The following is a 20,202-nucleotide window of genomic DNA, read 5'->3' as shown; positions in this document are numbered from 1 at the left end:
ATCTGTCATCATCACTTCCAATTGTGAGCATCCTGGAAGGTTAGGTATATAAAGTATTTGACAGTAATGGCAGACTGTTATCCCAAAGTTTTGCCAATTTATATTCTCCCCCCCCAGCTGTGCTGCATGTTTCTGATTGCCTTTGTTTCAAGCTCACATTTGCCATTGTTCAGCTCCTCAAATTTTACTTTTTGCAGGAAAGTCAAAGTCACAATTCACAAAATGCCTGGGCTTCCAAAGGCACCATGAGGTATGAGTCTTTTTCTCTCCAGTAGTGGAAAAGAAGAAAAGTACAGGTCAGCTAGTCAGAGGGACAGCTGGATGGAGTTGAACTGTGATGGTGGAATAACCTGGAACCTTTTGTTAGTTCTGCTTTGAGATTTCAGTGTTACTCTGGGAAGAGTTGCTCATTCTGATTTTGGGCATGCTCTCTTTATGCCAAGTGGTGAGACCCAGTATTTTCCATACTCACTATGATTTGAATTCTTATTACATCATTGTGTGTGTATATGTGTGTGTATATGTGTGTGTTTTGTGTGTGTGTGTGTGTCCTGGGATAACAGTGTTAAAGAAACCTTTGACTATTTGGGCAGATAGAGCAGTCATTTTTGGAAGAAAGATACAGATAGTTCAATGCGAAGTTGCAGAAGTTTATTTTTACATAGCTGTCTTAACAGAGTTGGTTTCACCTTTTTTGTTTGTTTGTTTGTTTTTTCTCCAGAGATACATACAAGAAAGGAACACTTTTCCCACAGAGAAGTTTGGTGAAGGTGATCTGATGGAGGAAGGTCATTGGCTAATAAAGAAACTGCCTTGGCCCATTTGATAGGCCAGCCTTTAGGTGGGTGGAGAAAACAGAACAGAATGCTGGGAGAAAGAGGAAGTGAGCTCAGACACCATGCAGCTCTCTCCAGGGCAGACGCGATGCAGCCAGCCACCAGGTCAGACATGCTGAATCTTTCCCGGTAAGCGCACCTCATGGTGCTACATAGATTATTAGAAATGGGTTAGATCAATATGTAAGAGTTAGCCAATAAGAGGCTGGAGCTAATGGGCCAAGCAGTGTTTAAAAGAATACAGTTTCCATGTAATTATTTTTGTAAAGAGCTAGCCGGGCAGTGGGAAGCGGCCCGCTGCACCTACTACAACAGTGATCTATGGAAGACCTTCCAGTTTATGGTGTTACAAGGATTTCATGAGTAATAGTCTTCATGTAGGTGGTTACTGGGTATGTTTTCTCACCATCAGGACATATTCCCTTAGCTGGCACAACTTCTGCTTTCACTTGTAGGAAAGTTTTTGCTACAGAAAGAAAAGCAGATCTGTTACCTCATGAACTCCACATAGCTTCATCCCCACCCCTCCCCGGTTTTAACATACTGTGATTCCATTTCCTTCACACAAGGTACAGTAGCTTGTTTGAACTTCCTTCCCTTAGTGTTGGCTCTTTCTGTCCTCTCATATCCTGTCAAGTTGTTATCTCGTCAGTATTGCATGTACTTTCCCCTTTTCTGGCTGCTGTCACAGTGATTCTTTTATTTATTTATTTTTGAATACTCTGATACATCCTGACCTTCACCACTCTCTGACCTTTGTGAGCAGGGAGGAAATGTTCCCACTTACCAGAGACTTGGATTTCCCAGAAGAAGTTGTTTGTGGCACATATGCAAGCCGTGTATGTTGCATGAGTACTAAGGTACGTTATGTATGAATTGTCCTTAGTACTGGCTCTTACCTGAAGTAAAGTGAATGGGGGAAGGGTTAAAGATTGTCAAAACAGAGACATCAACCTGGGGTTGACCATGAAACAACATAAGCAATTCCCAGGGCAGTATATGCTTGGACTACCAAGTAGTTCCTTTTAACTGTCAGGATATACACGATGCTTAGCAAGTTCTCTGTTATTTATGAGTCAAATTCAACTTTAGCCCCTATTGAGTCTAATGAGAAAAAACTGGTGTTTTCTCTGGCATAGGGAATGACGAGTTTAAAAGTGTTTTGACAAGTTTTCCTATATCTTGTTGACTGTGTCCTTTGCTTTACAAAATCTTTTCATTTTCAGGAGGTCCCATTTATTGTTTCTCTCAGTGTCTGGGCCAACCGGGGTTATATTTAGGAAGTGATCTCCTGTGGCAAGGCATTCAGGTGTACTTCCCACTTTCTCTGTATGATGTTCAGTGTGGTTGGCTTTATGTTAAAGTCTTTGATCCATTTGGACTTGAGTTTTTGCATAGTGATAGATATGGATCTATTTTCATTCTTCTCTATGTTGATATCCAGTTATCATATGTACTCATTCAAAACTGGCTTTTAGACATAAAGCAAAGAAAACCAGCCTAGAATTCACAATCTCAGAGAATCTAGACAACAAAGAGGACTCTAAGAGAGGCATACATGGACCTAATCTCCATGGGATGTAGAAAAAACAAGATCTCCTGAGTAAAATGGGAGCAAGAGGACCATGAGAAAGAGTTGAAGGGAAAAGAGGGGAATGGTGGGAAGCAGAGAAAAATGTAGAGCTCAATAAAAATCAATAGAAGAAGAAAACCTTAAAAAAACAAACAAGTTATTATATATTACATTTCCCATATAAGAGTAAAACTATGCATGCATGCATGCGCGCGTGTGTGTGTATGTGTGTGTGTGTGTTTGAGTGCATGTGTCTGGGTATGTTTGACTCATCAGCTGGTTTAGTGTAGTATTACTAAGCCCTTTATTTTAGAAATTGAGGGTTGAAGAATATTGTTGCATCATATATAGGGCATTAGTTCCCTTGCACTTGCTCCCAGGCTGAAGATCTCTAAATTAGAGTCAAAGAGAATGGTGCAAACCTCTTCAGAAGTAAGAAGGGTTAAAGCAGAAAGCACAGGCTGTCTACTCTGGTGTGGTGATCTGACTATAACAAAGATTGGCAAACAAATGCAGTTCAGAACTCTTTGTCTTTTGTGTTCTGGCTTTGTAACAGAGTTCCTGTCACACTGATTTTTCTTTCTGTCATTGGAAGATAAAAGTACTGATACCTGGATCACTTGCATGAGATCATGAAACTTTGTACTTTCTGAGAGAAGCGTACTGTTTTTGACTTAAAGTAAATGTTTATTGCACAAAGAGAAATTGTGCCAGCTTGAAAATCCTTGTCTTACTGTTATTTAGATTTTGTTTTTCTTTTAGCCAAAAGATATAAAACTTTTAATCAATGGTCATATAAAATGAATGACTTCTTGTACTTGACTTAAGCCATCTGCTGTGCTCAAAACTAAGTAGAGACAGTCAGCATATCTGCCCAATTCCATATCAAATAGCATTTTTAGCATTTATATTTAGTCGGCGTAAATACCAGGTACTTTTACCCTGTATTTCTTATATGGCTTTTGGTATAATTAAAAAATTACCTTCTTTTTTTATAATGATTTTTTTGTTTTAGTTTTTAAAAAAGGTTTTACATAGATCTATTTTGTGGTTTGTGTGTGTGTGTGTGTGAGCATGTTTCATGTGTGCATGTGTGTGTGTGTGTCCAGTGTCCACAAATACCAGAAGATGCCCTAAAATAAGACCCATCTGGGGTCCTCAAAAAAGCAGCAAGTGCTCTTAACCACTGAACCATATCCCCTGCCCTTGAACTTTCATTTTGTTTGAACGTTTTCAAAAAGACCAAGGAGAATGTTAAGGAATTGTTTAGGATAGTGAAAAGAAGGTGAACAGTTTGGAACAACTGAAGAAAAAAGTAGACCCAAGAATGAAGGTGGAGACATTGTATGTCTGTGCCTATTGCCTATAAATAGGCCCTTACCCTGAGGCACAGCATAGTCCCTTTTCTCCTATAGTTCCCCTTCCTTCCAAAGTATATTGATCTTCATCTTCTTGACTCTCCACCATTGCTGTATGATTTGGAGTCAGGAGAGAGAGGAGACAGGGACATAAGACCAATAGTGTTCCTTTTCACTGCCACCCCTGTTTGTCTTTGTCTCACTGTGATCTTCCTTGATTTGTAGGTTTCCAATTGTTTTTCTTTCCTCTTAAATGTTCTTCTTGTTTCATTGTGGAAGACCTTTATCCCACAGCTACAATTCCCCACTCACCAACCTCATTCACTACCTTATTACTTTACTTGAGGAATTTCTAACACATATATTTCTAACACAATCTCTCTGAGTTTCAAATCTACGTATACAGAAACATTCAAAGGGCGGCAGTTAGTACAATATTAATTCACTGAAACTCCTTTACTATATATTACTTTTTTGTGCTAACTCTCAATTATTCACTTACCGCCATACATTTATTTTCATTGTTTGTAATTGTGAGTCTCACTTCAAATTGATTTGCATTTCTCATTGGAGAAATTTTCATGTTTAGTGAAAGTAGATTGCGCCTGTAAGAGCAGAAAATGTAGAAACAAAGAATCACATTAAAGTCCAATACTCAGGTGTCCTTTTCTGGACAGGCAGAGAGAGCCTGCAGGACAAACTGTTTGCGAGACACCTGTAAAGATTAACACTTTACTCTGGAAGGAACCTTTGCATCTGACTTTTCTCAAAGTATTCCATGTTTCTAGCCAACACACATATCTAACAGGATGAGGTGAATGGAGGCCAGAATAAAAAAAACAAGTCACAGTCCTTGACATCGTCTTGAATTGGAGGCTGGGGCTGGCCAAGCTTCTTTCTCTTTGTCTGTTCCTAATCATCATTCCACGGTGGAAATTTACAATTTCACAGTCTATTTCAGTGCATTTATCTTTCTCTTTTCTTTATACAGTGGTCTAAAACTCTTCAAATCTCTCCCCCTTCCAAAAGTTGAAATAGCGGAAGGGTTTAAAACTTTCTGGGTCTCACAAAAAGAGGAACATGGGATGTACTCACTCATATTTGGTTTCTAGCCATAAATAAAGGACATTGAGCCTATAATTCAGGTTCTTTGAGAACCTAAATAAGAAGGAGAACCCAAAGAAAATCATATAGGCTTCCTCCTGAATATTAACCTTCATCAGGCGATGAAAGGAGACAGAGACCCACAATGGAGCACCGGACTGAAATATCAAGGTCCAAATCAGAAGCAGAAGGAGAGAGAGCACAAGCAAGGAACTCAGGACCGTGAGGGGTGCACCCATACACTGAGACAATGGGGATGTTCTATCAGGAACTCACCAAGGCCAACTGGCCTGGGTCTCAAAAAGCCCGGGTTAAAACCGGTCTCGCTGAACATAGTGGACAATGAGGATTACTGAGACCTCAAGAACAATGGCAATGGGTTTTTGATCCTACTGTACCTATTGGTTTCGTAGGAGCCTAGGCAGTTTCGTGGATGCTCACCTTACTAGACCTGGATGGAGGTGGGTGGCCCTTGGACTTCCCACAGGGCAGGGAACCCTGACTGCTCTTTGGGCTGATGAGGGAGGGAGACTTGATTGGGGGAGGGGGAGGGAAAGGGGAGGCGGCGGTGGGGAAGAGACAGAAATCTTTAATAAATAAATAAATAAAAATTAAAAAAAAAAAAAAAAAAAAAAAAAAAAAAAAACTTTCTGGGTCTCATTATTCAATCAGGTAGATCAACCCAGCTTCATAATAACAAATGATTCACCTGACCGTTTTCTGTCTGCTTGCTCCCCTTAGGCCTTAAGTAGGGAAAACATAAAGTTCTAGTTAACAAAAGTTCAATTCTCAACTAAATCCAATTCTTTTGGCCTCATTTCCTATGTTGCCCAGTCCTCTGCCTCTCTTATAGAAATTTTCTCCCTTCGCAGGTAAATATCCCCATCTAAACCTCTATAGATTCATTACCATCTGATAGAGTCTCCTTTTACATATGATTATGTGTACTGTTAATGGATTCTGATTTTTTCCTGTAATTAAAGTTTTTCCTCTTGTCAAAAGATTAGGAGAACCATTTTCTCCTGTAATAATAGGAATCTGGTACTTAGATAATAGATCAACCATACAAAGAACCTTGCGTAACAATTATAGAAAGTATATAACAGGCATGGAATGGGGAATACAATCAAGTTTGTGCATTTTTTTTAAGCAAACCTTCTTCAGTTGTGGTCAACAGAGCCCTGCATATTGGAGTTGATGAATAATGTTGGCTTCTGCCATGCAATTTAGATGATTGTTTTGTGGATTATTGATTAGTTTTTTTTTTTTTTGTTGTTGTTATTTTAGTCAAGATATCCACTCTGTCACCAGGGGAGTCTTGAAAGTGCATTCCTTTGCATCTGCACAGCAAGTTTAAAATTAAAGGTGAATTATGTCTTATCCATAGCGTATCCCCAAAATGTAGGCAAGGCTCACCTCTCTGCCCATACTTCCCATTTTGATGAAATCCATGAGGCTATAAACCCAGACAGATAAATCATTTTAAACAGAAATGTTTAATTGTCTTCAAGTTATTTGGTATCAGGAATAGGCTTGAGGTGCTACTTGTTTCCTCAGAGTTTAGAAAAGTGAAACTCAGCCACAAATAGTGAGTGAGAATCCAATATGTGTCCCCACCAAGTAGGAACATAGCTCTAGGTTGTATAGAAAAAGGGGTGCCTTACCAATCATGTTGAGCATGGGCAGTCTCCAGAATTAAGCACACAATCAGGAGACACATAACAGCTCCAGGCTGGTAGAGAACTTGAAGAGAAGGCATGCTGCAAGAGTTGATACTTTTGAGTCTTGACCATCTGGGTCCTAGATCTCTCCTTTTATTTACAGCAGACGATGAAGCAGATGGGCAGCTCCACCCAGCTAAATTTGTCGTATGTCGGGATCCCTTCCATTGTGACCTTGTTTATTCTTCTGTAGCAAAGGTCAGTATTCAGTTGGAACTTCAAATTAGATATTTTTTTTCTTTTTTGTCAGTATGAGATCAGTATGTTCCTGATAGAACATCCCCCACAGGTCAGGGAAGGAACCCTGATTGCTCTTAGGGCTGATGAAGGAGGGGGACTTGATTGGGGGAGGGGGAGGGAAATGGGAGGCAGTGGCGGGGAGGAGGCAGAAATCTTTAATAAATAAATAAATTAAAAAATAAATTATAAAAAAGAGAGATCAGTATTTTCTTAGATTATTAGGATGGATACAGTTCCATTTTTTTCTAAGCAAAATCAGTTCTCTTTTTTTGTCCTTTGCTTTCTTACCTGCTCTTGCTGTAGAAATATTTAAATGCTAATTACTTCTTTCTGTCTTCTGGGACCATAGAACCTCATCTCCCTGGTCTCTCAGAGAACCCCAACTAAAGAGTTTTTTTTATAGTCGAGCCATGATTCAATATTTTATTATTATTTATCTCCCCATATTTTTGTTTTTAGGTACAAAGGGTCTTCTGTAGAAAATGATGTTTTTCCTTTCATACAAAGAAAATTTCTTGAAAATTCAAGGCATATATTTATAAAGAAGGCATGTGTAAAAAGAGGGTGCAATTGTATTTGATATAATTTTAACCATGTCATTAGAGAAGAAAAATTGGAACAGATTAACTCCTTGTGTATTGGTTCTTCCAGAAGCCTTCGGTTCACACTAAAAGAACTCTGGACAGCCAGAGCATGGTGAGCATGGTTCTGGCTGGCCTTGTCCTGTACCCCATTTTCTCTCCTTCCTAAAATACCATTAGATTACATTCCTGAAGTTAGCCGCCATGGTCTATTCCCTTAGGCTGTCTACCAAGGTCTAGTTATCAAAGTATTGACGTCCAGCAATCAAAAGTCCCTTTTGCCTCACCTAATAACATGACCAATTAAAATTAAACACTTCATCCTAATATGGCGTTTATCCTTGTGCCTGTATAAGCTGCCATTTTCCTATATGCCACATTTGTCTCCTCTCTATCCAGAGGCAGTCTTTGTCCCTTTAGGACAAATGTCTCTGCCCCTTTATCCTGTTCCCTTCCACTACTTCCTTGTCCCCTATCTCCTGTGTTTGTCTCTTTTTTCCTTCCCCTGTCTCTCTAGGGCAAATAAATCTCCTTTGTGCTGAGAACTTGATCTTGGGGGTCTTGAGCCAATATATTTCCTTTCACACATTGGATGTGTAGGAATTATAATCCAGAAACTTCCAGGCAAAGTCTTATCATCCTTGCTTTTGGCTTCTCTAACTTTAGTTACTCTTCAGCATGTTTTGTCCACATGTTGGGAGCTCAGGTGTGGAGAGAGATGCCAGACTCCATTTTTCAAAGGGAATTTGTGCTTATCTCCACTGAACTGAAAGATAATAAGTAAGCTGAAGAAACTCTTGGAGAGTTAAAGTAACTAGGGGACCCATGGCTTTTCTCACCTACAATTGAAATAGGAGAATTTTGGTACCCTGTGTTAGATGGCAAGGTTTTGTTTGAGAGTGGATGGGTAGGGATAGCTCAGAATTCAGAGAGTCTTCTATTCCAGCATTCTTCTTGGAATAGAGTATGGTGATATTTCATTTGTATTTTAATAAATAAAGCTTGCCTGAAGAACAGAATGCAAAACAGCCACACTAGTCAGACCTACAGGCCAGGCAGTGGTGGCACAGATCTTTAATCCCAGCAGCCACACTAGTCAGTCATAGAGGCCAGGCAGTGGTGGTGCACACCTTTAATCCTAGCACTAGAGAGGAATATAAGATGGGATGAGACAGTAACTCACTCTTTTTATGTCTGAAGATTTCATGGAGGTAAGAGCCTTGTAGTGACTTGACTGCTTTGCTTCTTTGATCTTTAGATTGAACCCCAATATTTGTTTCTGGATTTTATTATTCACGCTGTATTTGGCATCAACTCATGAAAAAGCTATTTGCCTGTGGCTTTTGCCATGGGCACAGGCTAGAGCTGCATGTGATGTTCCCACCAGAGCTGTATGTGGAGCTCCAGCCTCACTGGGCTAGGCTTTCTTTTGTTTGTTCTCCCCAACCCTCTGTTGTAGCTGTTCTGAACCAATCTCCAGCTGCCATCTAAACTCCAGAAAATACCACAATGCCACATGACTTTCTGACCCTAGACTGACTGGTTCTCCCTTTAGGCAGCCCCCATAACAGGTGCTTTTTCCTAACAATTCCCTGTGTATTTTTCAGACAGAAGGCTCTCTCTCTCTCTCTCTCTCTCTCTCTCTCTCTCTCTCTCTCTCTCTCTCTCTCTCTCTCCACTGTGAATTGTGGGCTCTCCCCGAACCCTCTTCTCAGGTTGCTGCCAAACTAGGTAGCTGTCTTGAAATCCAGTCAGGCTTTTACTGTTCTACATGACAACCATAAGCCTCACATCTTCATCAACATCGTTGGTAGCTGTATAATAATATTCTAGACAGTTTGAAAATAAAATGATTAAATGAGAGGATACCCAATTTTGATGGGATTTATGTAATGTTAATTATAAACATTTTTGTCTTTATCACTTTTGTCTCATCAATAAAAATGTTGGTTAATCTGAGTGCTAAGATACAGGTCTTAGAAAAACCAAATAAAACAGATCATAGAGATATTCAAATCCAGACAGAAGAATTTAATGAATAAATTTCAGCATTGCATTATATAGAGAAGTCACACACCAAGTGCTCCCAGCACTTGGGAGGCAGAAGCAGGCGGATCTTTTTGAGTTTAAGGCCAGCCTTGTCTACATGAGCGAGTTCCAGGATGGGCTCCAAAGCTACAGAGAAACCCTGCCTCAAAAAATCAAGAAAAAACAAAGAAAAGAAAGAAGGAAAAATAACGAAAAGACAAGAATGGAGAGGAACAGTCTAAGGTTTTCAGACAACCAACCTTAATATATCCACTAACCTTACAGGAATTGCAAAATAGCAGAGGCTTTGTTACAGCTAACTGGACTCTTGCGCCAATGTTAGATTTAAGGAGATTCAAGGAAGCAATCATTTCATCTGGCATGCATTCACCTTTTGCGAAGTAAATGTTAAATTTGTGGTCTGTTTGTAATTGAATTATCCCTACAGACTGGATAGAATTTGGTAAAAGTGTTTTAGAGCCAGGTCCACATGGAATATCTGTTTCAGAGAAGAGGCTAAGATTAAAGTAAAGAGTAAAGCTAGAGGTAAGGAACTCTCCCAAGAACAAATTCTTGGAGGAGACTATGCTATATAGAAAGACAAGCTGTATATGAAAGCCACACCTTGGATTTAAGCTGCACAGTAGCCTTGAATGTTTGGGAGAGAATTGGAAAATAGGAAAGATTGAGCCATTTACTAGAATTATACATGGTTTAAAGGAAGCCTTTATGGATTTCATACTAAGATTGACTTCAACAGGAAATAGAATAATACCAAATGCAGAAGCTAGATAACTAATAACTGAATATCTATCTTTTTAAAGTGCCAATACTCTATGCAAAAGGATAATTAGGTCATCAATAGCAAGGCCAGCAGTTTTGAAGGAATGGATTCCAGTTACAATTAGTATTGAATCTCATGACCATGATGATATGTGGATAGGAAAAGTGATTTTTAGATGTTTGAGGAAAAATCAAAATGTCAAATGTTATAATTGTGGCAAACAAGTTTACCTTAAAAGGGATTGTAGACAGCATTTCTGGAAATGACGTTTTTTTTTTTTCTAAGACTAATCTATTCAGAACTCCTTTCCCTTATAGATTATGTGGAAAGTGTGGCAAAGCAGACATTGGACTAAAGAATGTAGGCCAATGAGGAATATTCAAGATCATTTTTGGCATCAGGAAACTCCATGAGGAGCCTCTCTCAGGCCCCTATGTCAAATCAGATTCTGTCATTTCCTGCCATTGTAGAGGAAACTTCTTTTTAGAGCAATTAAAAAGACTAATACCTATTATAAGAAACTATACTGCTCTGGATAATAGGATAGCTATAGAAGAGAGAACAAAAAAATTCAGGAGAAACGATAAAGCTAGTATTTTGGCAATCTTATATAAATGAACAAATACTAAAATTAAATTTACAAAAAAATGACATTGTCATTGAAGGTCTGGTAGGCACAGATGTAACAATAATTTCATCAGAATCTTGGCAACCAAATTGGCCTTTTCATTATGTAAATATTCAGTTTTTAGGGATTGGAACTTTATTGCAGGTAAAGCAGAGTGTGAGATGGGTCAAATAGAGTCAGAAAGACAGAGTGGAATATTAAAATCATATGTGGCTAACATAGCAATAAATTTGTGGGAATATGATTTGTTACAACAATAGAATACTTAGATTAACATTCTCCCACTCTTAGAAACATATCATAAATTAATGCATGTTTCTGGGGAAAATATTACAAGATAATATTAAGGACAGTCACTGAACATTCAGGTTGTACAAGAACAGGGCATAGTAGCTGCTGATATTTCAAAGGCACCAATAGCTTTACCTTTTAAAAGTTTGACAGACAAACCTCTATGGGTTAATCAATGACGTTTAACAACAGAGAAACTGCAAGCTTTAGAACAGCTGGTACAAGAGCAACTAGATGCTCAGCATATTGAAGAACCAACCAGCCCTTGGAATTCTCCTGTATTTGTTGTTAAAAAAGAAAACTGGAAAATGGAGAATGGTAACAGATCTAAGAGCTGTTAATAAGGTTATTAAAACAGTGTATTCTCTACAGTCTGTCATTCCTTTACCTTCTGTAAAAGGATGGCCTCTTATGATTTAAAAGATTATTTCTTCACTATACCTTTTATAGGAAAATGATAGAGAAAAATTTGTCTTCACAGTGCCTACTTATAATAATTCTCAGTCTGATAAACGATAACTGTGGAAGATTCTCCCACAGGGAATGATAAATAGCAGCACCCTATGCCAATATTTTGTAAGCAGCCATTGGAAAGCAATTTTCTGAATCTATAGTTTATCATTATGTGGATGACATTTTACTATATGATTCAAATGTGGGTACTTTAGAAAGAATGTCTGAAGAAATAAAGAAAACTTTGCCTTCTTGGGGATTATAAATTGTTCCTGAAAAAATGCAAAGAAGAGATCCTGTTAATTAAGTTATAAAATCGATTTACAAGAAGTTAGACCCCAAAAGGTGCAAATTATGAGATTGATTGCAGACTTTTAATGACTTCCAAAGATTGCTAGGAGACATTTCCTATCTAGGCACACTATTGGAAAAGGTCCTGATGTCCTGATTAATTTAAACAAAACCTTAGATGGTGACAAAGACTTAAATAGTCCAAAGAAGTTGTCAACTGAATCTGAGAGAGAATTGGCTTTGATTGAAGGAAAATTATAGAAGGCACATGTGGATTGTATGGATCCAAATCTTATTGGTGTTCAGGTCATATTATCCTCCAAACATTCCCCTACAGGACTTTTAATGCAGAAGGAAGGTATTATCTTAGAATGGATATTTTCACATGGGCTGGAGAGATGGCTCAGCGGTTAAGAGCATTGTGTGCTCTTCCAAAGGACCGGAGTTCGATTCGCAGCAACCATATGGTGGCTCACAACCATCTATAATGAGGTGTGGAGTCCTCTTCTAGCAGGCATATATGCAAACAGAATATTGTATCCATAATAAATAAGTATTTAAAAAAACTGAATAAAAAATTAAAAACTTACATGGAAAGGGCCTCTGAGTTAGTTCTAAAAGGAAAAGTGAGACTTCGTCAGTTAGCAGAAATAGACCCTATAACCCTTTAATAATGCTAAAATTGACAAATTATGGGAAGAAATTGAATCCAGGAAAAAAGCTTGTAGTAATTTTTGGGGAGAGATTAACAACAACTATCCCAAAAGTGAGAGATTTCAACTTATAAAGAGAACTAACTGGATCCTTCCTTGCATTGTAAGAGACACATCAATATCTGAAGTTCCTGTATTCTATAGTGACACAAATAAATCAGGAATGACACATCATAAAATTTAAGTAAAGTGGATCAAAGCCCTTATAATGGTGTTGAAAAGTCAGAATTATATGCTATTTTTATGGCACTAAAGGATTTTAAAGGGTTTTTCAACATAGTTACTTATTTGCAATATGCATAAAGAGTTGTTTTGCATATTGGAACCACTGAATTTATACCAGAGGATACAGAATTGACTTCAATATTTATTCCATTACAAGATACAATCAGGAATAGGCATCATCCCATACATATAACACACATCTGATCCCATACAGGTCTGGCAGGTCCTCTAGCAAAAGGTAATGCATTAATCAATCAATAAATGATTGGAAATGTACTGAAGGCCTCAGAATTTCATGAAAGCATCATGTCAACAGCAAAGTTAAAAAAAAACTTTCCATTTTCCATCACGTGGCAACAAGTTAAAAAATTATAAGGTATTGTCTTATTTATTATTTATACAACCAAACACCACTACCTGTAGGAAACTCAAAGGAATGAAATCTGGCAGAAAGATGTGTTTATTTAACCAATGTAGTGCAAATTTCTAGTTCTTGAAAATTATTATTATCAATTGTTTAGGATAATAAGAAAATGCAGGTTAGTAGTTAACCACCTATTATAATAAAAACTTTTAGCCACATTTGGTATGTTTTCAAGGTCAAAGGAAATTTTAAACAAACAGGTCATCTTCAAACACTTCAGAGATCTAAAGAAAAGGGCATTTTAATGACATTGGTTCTTTTTTCTTTTTTTTTTTTTATGACATGTCTGTTTTTAAGATATGTCTGTTCCTGGCAGCACTAATCTACTTCAGAAAAGATGAAGGGTATCAAAGAAATTTCACATGGAGATTGCTTCTTTGTGGCAAAAGTAAGCCACTGGGCAAGAAAGTATCCTTGACTCAACTGCTGACAGTATACTGTCCTAAAGGGACAAGCAGACACAAAAGAGAGTGAATGTGAAACCTTTTCTAGACAAGGTGGGACAGTTTTTTAAAAACCCTGCTTCACAGAAAAGTTTTTCAGATACTCCAGGCATGTAGGATAGAGATGGATGCTCCATGAAACTCTGGATGATTGTCTAGAAAGCCAGTTGTTTCTGTCATTTTCCACATGTTTGGAAATCACTTGCTTGCACTTCTTGATTACTCAATTAATACTATTTCCTTCTTTTGTCTCTGAGGAAGGAAAAGATTAGTTATAGTTAGAATTATAATTATAGTTTTTCTTGTTTAAGTGATGCAGAAACGAAGTTATGATAGAAAGAAAATTAGGTACAACATTTTGAACTTACCAAGATAGATATGGAGTATTTTTTCTGGATTTGTCAAATGTAAATGGACTAGACATTGTTGATGTATTTATTGCCTGTATATATTGTATATATGTACTTATTGTATATAGTTTTTCTTTATTTTATTCATTTTTATTAAAAATTTCCACCTCCTCCCCTCCTCCCATTTTACTTCCCCCTTTCCTCCCTCCCCCTATTTCTCCAGTCCAAAGAGCAGTCAGGGTTCCCTGCCTTGTGGGAAGTCCAAGGTCCTCCCCCCTCCATCCAGGTCTAGAAAGGTGAGCATCCAGGCTAGGTTCCCACAAAGCCAGTACATGTAGTAGAATCAAAACCCAGTGCCATTGTTCTTGGCTTCTCAGTCAGCCCTCATCATCAGCCATGTTCAGAGAGTCCAGTTTGATCACATGCTCCATCAGTCCCAGTAGAGCTGGCCTTGGTGAGCTCCCATTAGATCAGCCCCACCGTCTCAGTGAGTGGGTGCACCCTTCACGGTCCTGACTTCCTTGCTCGTGTTTTCCCTCCTTCTGCTCCTCATTTGGACCTTGGGAGCTCAGTCAAGTGCTCCAGTGTGGGTCTCTGTCTCTATCTCCATCCATCGCCAGATAAAGGTTCTATGGTGATATGCAAGATATTCATCAGTGTGGCTATAGGATAGGGCCAGTTCAGGTGCTCTCTTCTCAGCTGTCCAAGGAATAAGCTGGGAACATCTCCTTGGACACCTGGGAACCCCTCTAGAATCAAGTCTCTTGCCAACCCTAAAATGGCTCCCTTAATTAAGATATATACTTCCCTGCTCCCATATCTACCCTTCCTCCATCCCAATCGTCCCATTCCCCCAAGCTCTTCCCATCCTCCCCCTCTCACTTTTCTCTCTGCCGGGTGGTGGTGGCGCACGCCTTGCCTTTAATCCCAGCACTCGGGAGGCAGAGGCAGGCGGATCTCTGGGAGTTTGAGGCCAGCCTGGTCTACAAGAGCTAGTTCCAGGACAGGCTCCAAAGCTACAGAGAAACCCTGTCNTTTTTTTTTTTTGGCCTGGCAATCTTGTCTCCTTCCAATATCCAGGAGGCTAACTATATGCTTTCTTTGGGTTCACCTTCTTATTTAGCTTCTCTAGGATCACGAATAGTAGGCTCAATGTCCTTTGTTTATGGCTAGAATCCACTTATGAATGAGTACATGCCATATTCATCTTTTTGGGTCTGCGTTTATAGTGTTTTCTATTTCCATCCATTTGCATGCAAAATTCAAGATGTCATTGTTTTTTTTTCCCACTGAGTAGTACTCTAATGTGTATATATCCCACGCTTTCTTTATCCATTCTTCCATTGAGGGGCATCTAAGTTGTTTCCAGGTTCTGGCTATTACAAATAATGCTACTATGAACATAGCCTTCTATTTCATTTTAGACAATAAAAGGGAAATGTAGTGACGTTTCATTTGTATTTTAATAAATAAAACTTGTCTGAGGAACAGAATGCAAAACAGCCACACTAGTCAGCCATACAGACCAGGCAGTGGTGGTACACACCTTTAATCCCAGCAGCCACAGTTAGCCATAGAGGCTGGGCAGTAGTGGTACATGCTTTTCATCCCAGTACTTGAGAGGAATATAAGGTGGGATAAGATAGTAATTCAGTGTCTTTCTGTCTGAAGATTTCATGGAGGTAAGAGTCCTCTAATGACTTGGCTGCTTTGCCTCTTTGATCTTTAGGTTGTTCCCCAATATCTGTCTCTGAGTTTTTATTATTCATGCTGCAATAAAGTGCTGAGGTGACAGGATCTGGAAATTAAGATGGCAGCTGCTCATTATCTTTTTTATTTTATCAGTGTTGTCTATGAATTGGAAAGGGCTACTCTCAAAGACCAGATGCCCTGCAATCCTATTTTTAAAATATGAACTCATTAAATGAACTACCTTACTTCCCTTACATTTATTACTTAAGAAATGTTTGAGTCTTCTTTATCTTTTGTTTAACTTGGCTGCTTGTCAAACTTGTTTAAGTTTTCAAAGTATTAATTTTTTATTTTATTGATTCCTTGTAATTGTTAAAGTTTCTACTCCATTAAGTTCAGTAAAATGGGAGAAAGAAAAATAACCTGGACCAACAGGTTGTTCTTCAGTGGCAGGGTCCTGGGAAAGAGGACCAGGAGATCAAAAGATAAAGTAGATTGAAGACAGAGATGATAAGAAAGGTGGGATCAGGATGTCTTGTAAAAGCTATGTCTTATACCAAGTAATCTTATTAAGAAGTAAACCGTCTTATACAGTATGTCTGGGGGGAGAAATGGGAAGAAGTCAGCATGAAGCTGATCAAATAATGGTGCAAATGGGAACACACGGTATCTCAAGAGCATCACAGACTGAGCACACAGCAGTGAGACTGATAAACATAGCCCCCTACATTGGGTAGAGTTGGGTTCTTAGGATCTTTATGTATTCAACAGGGCCTCAGGGAAAAATTCCCAAAGCCTGGCCCCAGGCTATTATTTGGCTCTGCCAAGCATATTCCTGATTTAGGAAAGGATTTATATTTCTCTTCTATACCTCAAGGCCTCAGGGTAAGCCTCAATTGATCAGGACAGTTTTTAACAGAGGATAACAGAAGGTAACTGAGGAGGGGAAACATAATCATATAATGTTACATTTATGGAAACCTGGGCACACCATTTTAACTCAGAAACTATTTTTCATCAAAGAATTATAATAGTTTAGCCTCTAAATGTATCTGTGCAGGAGGAGGGAGGGATTATTGGGAGATATGGTAAATATTAATGATCATTTTATGGGTAGTAAAGAAATAATAGAGTAGAAAATCCCTAAAATATATACAAAAATTAAGGCAGTACAAATGAAACCACCAATTAAGGGGAGACAGAACCCCAAATGGCCATCTCTTTTTTTCCAAATAAACCTTCCAGGACTAGGATTGGATTACAGGTGATTGAATTATTGGCCCACGTTGTTCCAACGGGACTCCCCAAACAACCCAGGTACTTGCTGAGACTGTAAGTTGTTTTACACAATTTGACAGCAAAGCCCCATTGCTAAAGACAACCCTTACACACTCATTTATAGTGAAGAAATAGAGCTGGTGTCTACACAGAAACTTCATCACTACATTCTAGTGCATTTGTTACAGGAAGTTACTCTACAGGCAACCAAAGGAGAAAGTAAACACCAATCTAGTCATAAACCATTTGTTTCATAATGGCATCCAGCAGACCAAATATGTTAGTTTATTGGTGACGCAAAAAAACTGTGGGAGTAACCATTCGGTATCTGGTTTGACTTATGTCCTGCTTCACCAGATGGAACCTGTTCCCGGCACTGCTTAAGTGACAAAAAACCCGAGGCCAGATAGTTCAGGGACCTGGGGTAAAACCAAGAACTGATGTTCTAAAAAACGGAAAATAAAGCAAAATAATATATAATGTGCCAATAAAATGACTCCTAATGATGTTCTGTTACACTCATCTATCATCCACAATCATAGAAGCTTACACCTGCAGCATATGGGAACAGAAACAGAGACCTACAGCCAAAATTCAAGGAGTGAAAATTCATGGAGTATTCAGGCCTAAATCGGTTATCACCACCAAATCTTTTCCATGAGAGCTCAGGAAACTCTTCAGAAGAGAAGGCAGAAAGAGTGTAAGAGCTGAATGGCTGGAAGACACCAAAAAAATAAGAGCCTCTAAATCAATAAGTGGTCTTAATCTCTGAGCAAACTTTCCATCTCCATCCTGTTTGTTTTCTAATGAGACAAAAAGGGAGTTGATTCCAGTGGGAGGGGAAGAAGGAGGAAGTATGAAGAGAAGAGGGAAACCACAATTAGGATATAATATGTAAAGAAAAAAATCTGTTTTCATTAAAATAAAAAACAATAAAAAATAGAAATATCAAAGAACAGAAACAGATTTTCAAGCTGGTGGCTCAGCTGTACCAGAAAACAGAACTCTGTCTTTTCTCTTTTACTCAGCAATACTTCCGGGATAAACATGGGCTTTATCTCATTCATGCATCCAGAGTTGAGGGACAACAGCTAATACTGTTGTAGAGGTTTGTATTATAATACACAACACACACTTTATAATACAGTGCAGGGTTTTCATCTCTTGTATTGTGTTCTTTCCCTTTTGGGTGCTCCTGAGAGCCTTTCGGGAGGCTCGTCTCGACATTGCAGACCATGGTTCTTGTTAGCATTCAGGCAATTTTGTTGGCCTGCTCCCAGAGTCCTAACAACATATAATCTACCTCAGCCACTAAGAGCACTCCCTGTGTGCATACAGTTGTCAGTATTCCGGCATTTACATTGACTAGCTGTCAAGGTCCTGAGAGCATATATCATCAGCTACAGCCACTACATAGAGCCACTCCCTCAGCTCATGTGCTACATTCCCCTATAAAAGGCAAGCCCCTCCTACTCCTTCCTCTCTGTGTCTGTCTGCCTGTCTGTCTGTCTGTCTCTCTGTGTGTCTGCTTTCAACCCCCAGGCTGCTCCTGTGGTCTCTTTTCTCCCCACGCCCAAATAAACCTCTCACGTGAGCTCTGTTGTATGGTGTGACTTTCCTTCCCTCCACTTCTAAATGACAACAGTCCTACCTGACAAATTTATAAAAATGACAACGATGCTAGCAAATACGATTTGCTGTGCATTGATCAGATCATTTAAAATAAATAACAATGCATGGTTTTCAGAAGTAAACGTGTTCTGGATGCGCTATAAGAGAGGTGATATTTACCTTCCTGCTTCATTGATTTTCATTTGCAGAATCTCAGATGGTGACAAAGTGGTCAGCACTACAGAAACCAGCCTGGTGATGACAGGAGAGATTGAGTATGGGGTACCAACTATATCATGACAGATGTGCAGGGACAAATATGTGCACTAGGGCATGAATGAAAAGCTCCAGAAGATGTAAGCAGGAAAGATAATTTACCTCTTTTCAATGCAGGTATATAACTCAATTTGTGTTAATGCTACATGAACATACATTTTACTTTTCTTTGAAATAGATGTTGAACTTGGGTAGCATTCTCTCAGGGTCCTTTCTGAGTATTTAGTTTATGATTGAAGGAGTAAAACATAGTGATTGATTTTCTTTTTTTTTTGTGGGGATGTCAGGTTTGGGGGTGACCCTCCACTTGGTTCTGATAATAATTCAAAATATCTTAATCCATGCAATCTCAAAGAATGCTCAGAATATCAGATGTAAACAGCTTCTTTTCATTTACCTCATATTAAGGAGAAGGCCAACTGTATCAGTGTCCTAAGGGTTGGAGTGTTCAAATTAAAAAAACCCAAACTAAGTAGTAGAGCTCAGATAGAAGGTGCATTGTGCAGATAAATATAACCATGACCAGCCTATGTACTCTTCTGTCTTTCCTTTTTTTTTATCTTTCTAAATGCAGCAGCTTTGGTGGGAATCTGTTAGATTCCCCTGTAGTATTGCTTTTTTAAAAAAAAAAAATACAGATTTTTTTAAAAGCTTTGTCACGCTTCTCTAAGCTTTGCATAATATTTTCTATGGAACTTGGTAGTTTGGAATGAGTCATGGAGTCCTAACTGAGTGGGAAAGAATGTCATTCCTACATTTTTCCATTTATATCTTGTGAGAACTAAACAGGAAAAATGTACCTTGAAGGTTAAGAATTCTGTCTACAGTTCCTGTTTGACCTATGTTTATTTGATCCATCTGCAGCAGATGTGCTTGGCAGGAGGCATGTGGGCAGGAGGCATGTGGCAGGAGGCAGGTGGGCAGGAAATAGATCAGGATGTATGCTTACCTCTGATTGGATGTGCATATGTGGGGAGTACTCATACAAGAAGTACATCAGGATATATGCACAGCTCTGACTGAACCTGATGGGAAATATATTTCATTAGCTGAAATAGTTCTACAATATAATAAGGCACTGGACCTGCTTTATGTAGAATAAGGAGGTACCATATGACTTTAAGAAAAAATTGTTGTTTCTATATAAAACACTCAGGAATCATTAGAGATAATCTGGTTGTACTAAAAAAATGCCCCCCCCCAAAAAAAAGAACCTGAGATAAAATAAATGACTGATCCCCATTCTCATTTTCAGGATCCTCCTAGATAGTAACTCTGATGTCAGCCATCTCAGAGTCCTTG

At 38.7% G+C, this 20,202-nt stretch overlaps 1 protein-coding gene across 1 annotated transcript; it reads right to left on the bottom strand.

Annotated features, from left to right (window-relative positions):
* Positions 1-1,174: 1,174 nt before the first annotated feature.
* On the bottom strand, positions 1,175-6,630 carry LOC126505267 (prolactin-inducible protein homolog). Its single transcript, XM_050148048.1, has 4 exons — positions 6,536-6,630; positions 4,270-4,372; positions 1,624-1,735; positions 1,175-1,302 (listed from the first exon to the last, which is right to left on the bottom strand). Exons 1-4 carry the CDS (start codon positions 6,628-6,630, stop codon positions 1,175-1,177), a joined length of 438 nt encoding a protein of 145 aa, XP_050004005.1.
* Positions 6,631-20,202: the final 13,572 nt, after the last annotated feature.

The sequence above is a fragment of the Alexandromys fortis genome, unplaced genomic scaffold, assembly GCF_014885135.2.
Source record: "Alexandromys fortis isolate MF-2015 unplaced genomic scaffold, M_Fortis_MF-2015_v1.1 scaffold_57, whole genome shotgun sequence".
Lineage (NCBI taxonomy): Eukaryota > Metazoa > Chordata > Mammalia > Rodentia > Cricetidae > Alexandromys > Alexandromys fortis.
This window is presented reverse-complemented; position numbering and strand designations above follow the sequence as displayed.

Excerpts from the sequence above, each read along its gene's own strand:
- LOC126505267 (XM_050148048.1), bottom strand. The coding sequence starts at position 6,630 with ATGCCTTCTCTTCAAGTTCTCTACCAGCCTGGAGCTGTTATGTGTCTC. Across the intron at positions 1,736-4,269 it reads ATGAAAATAAATGTATGGCG|GTAAGAGCCAGTACTAAGGA; the intron begins GTAAGTGAATAA and ends ACTTTACTTCAG. Across the intron at positions 1,303-1,623 it reads CTGGGAAATCCAAGTCTCTG|CAAAAACTTTCCTACAAGTG; the intron begins GTAAGTGGGAAC and ends TTCTTTCTGTAG.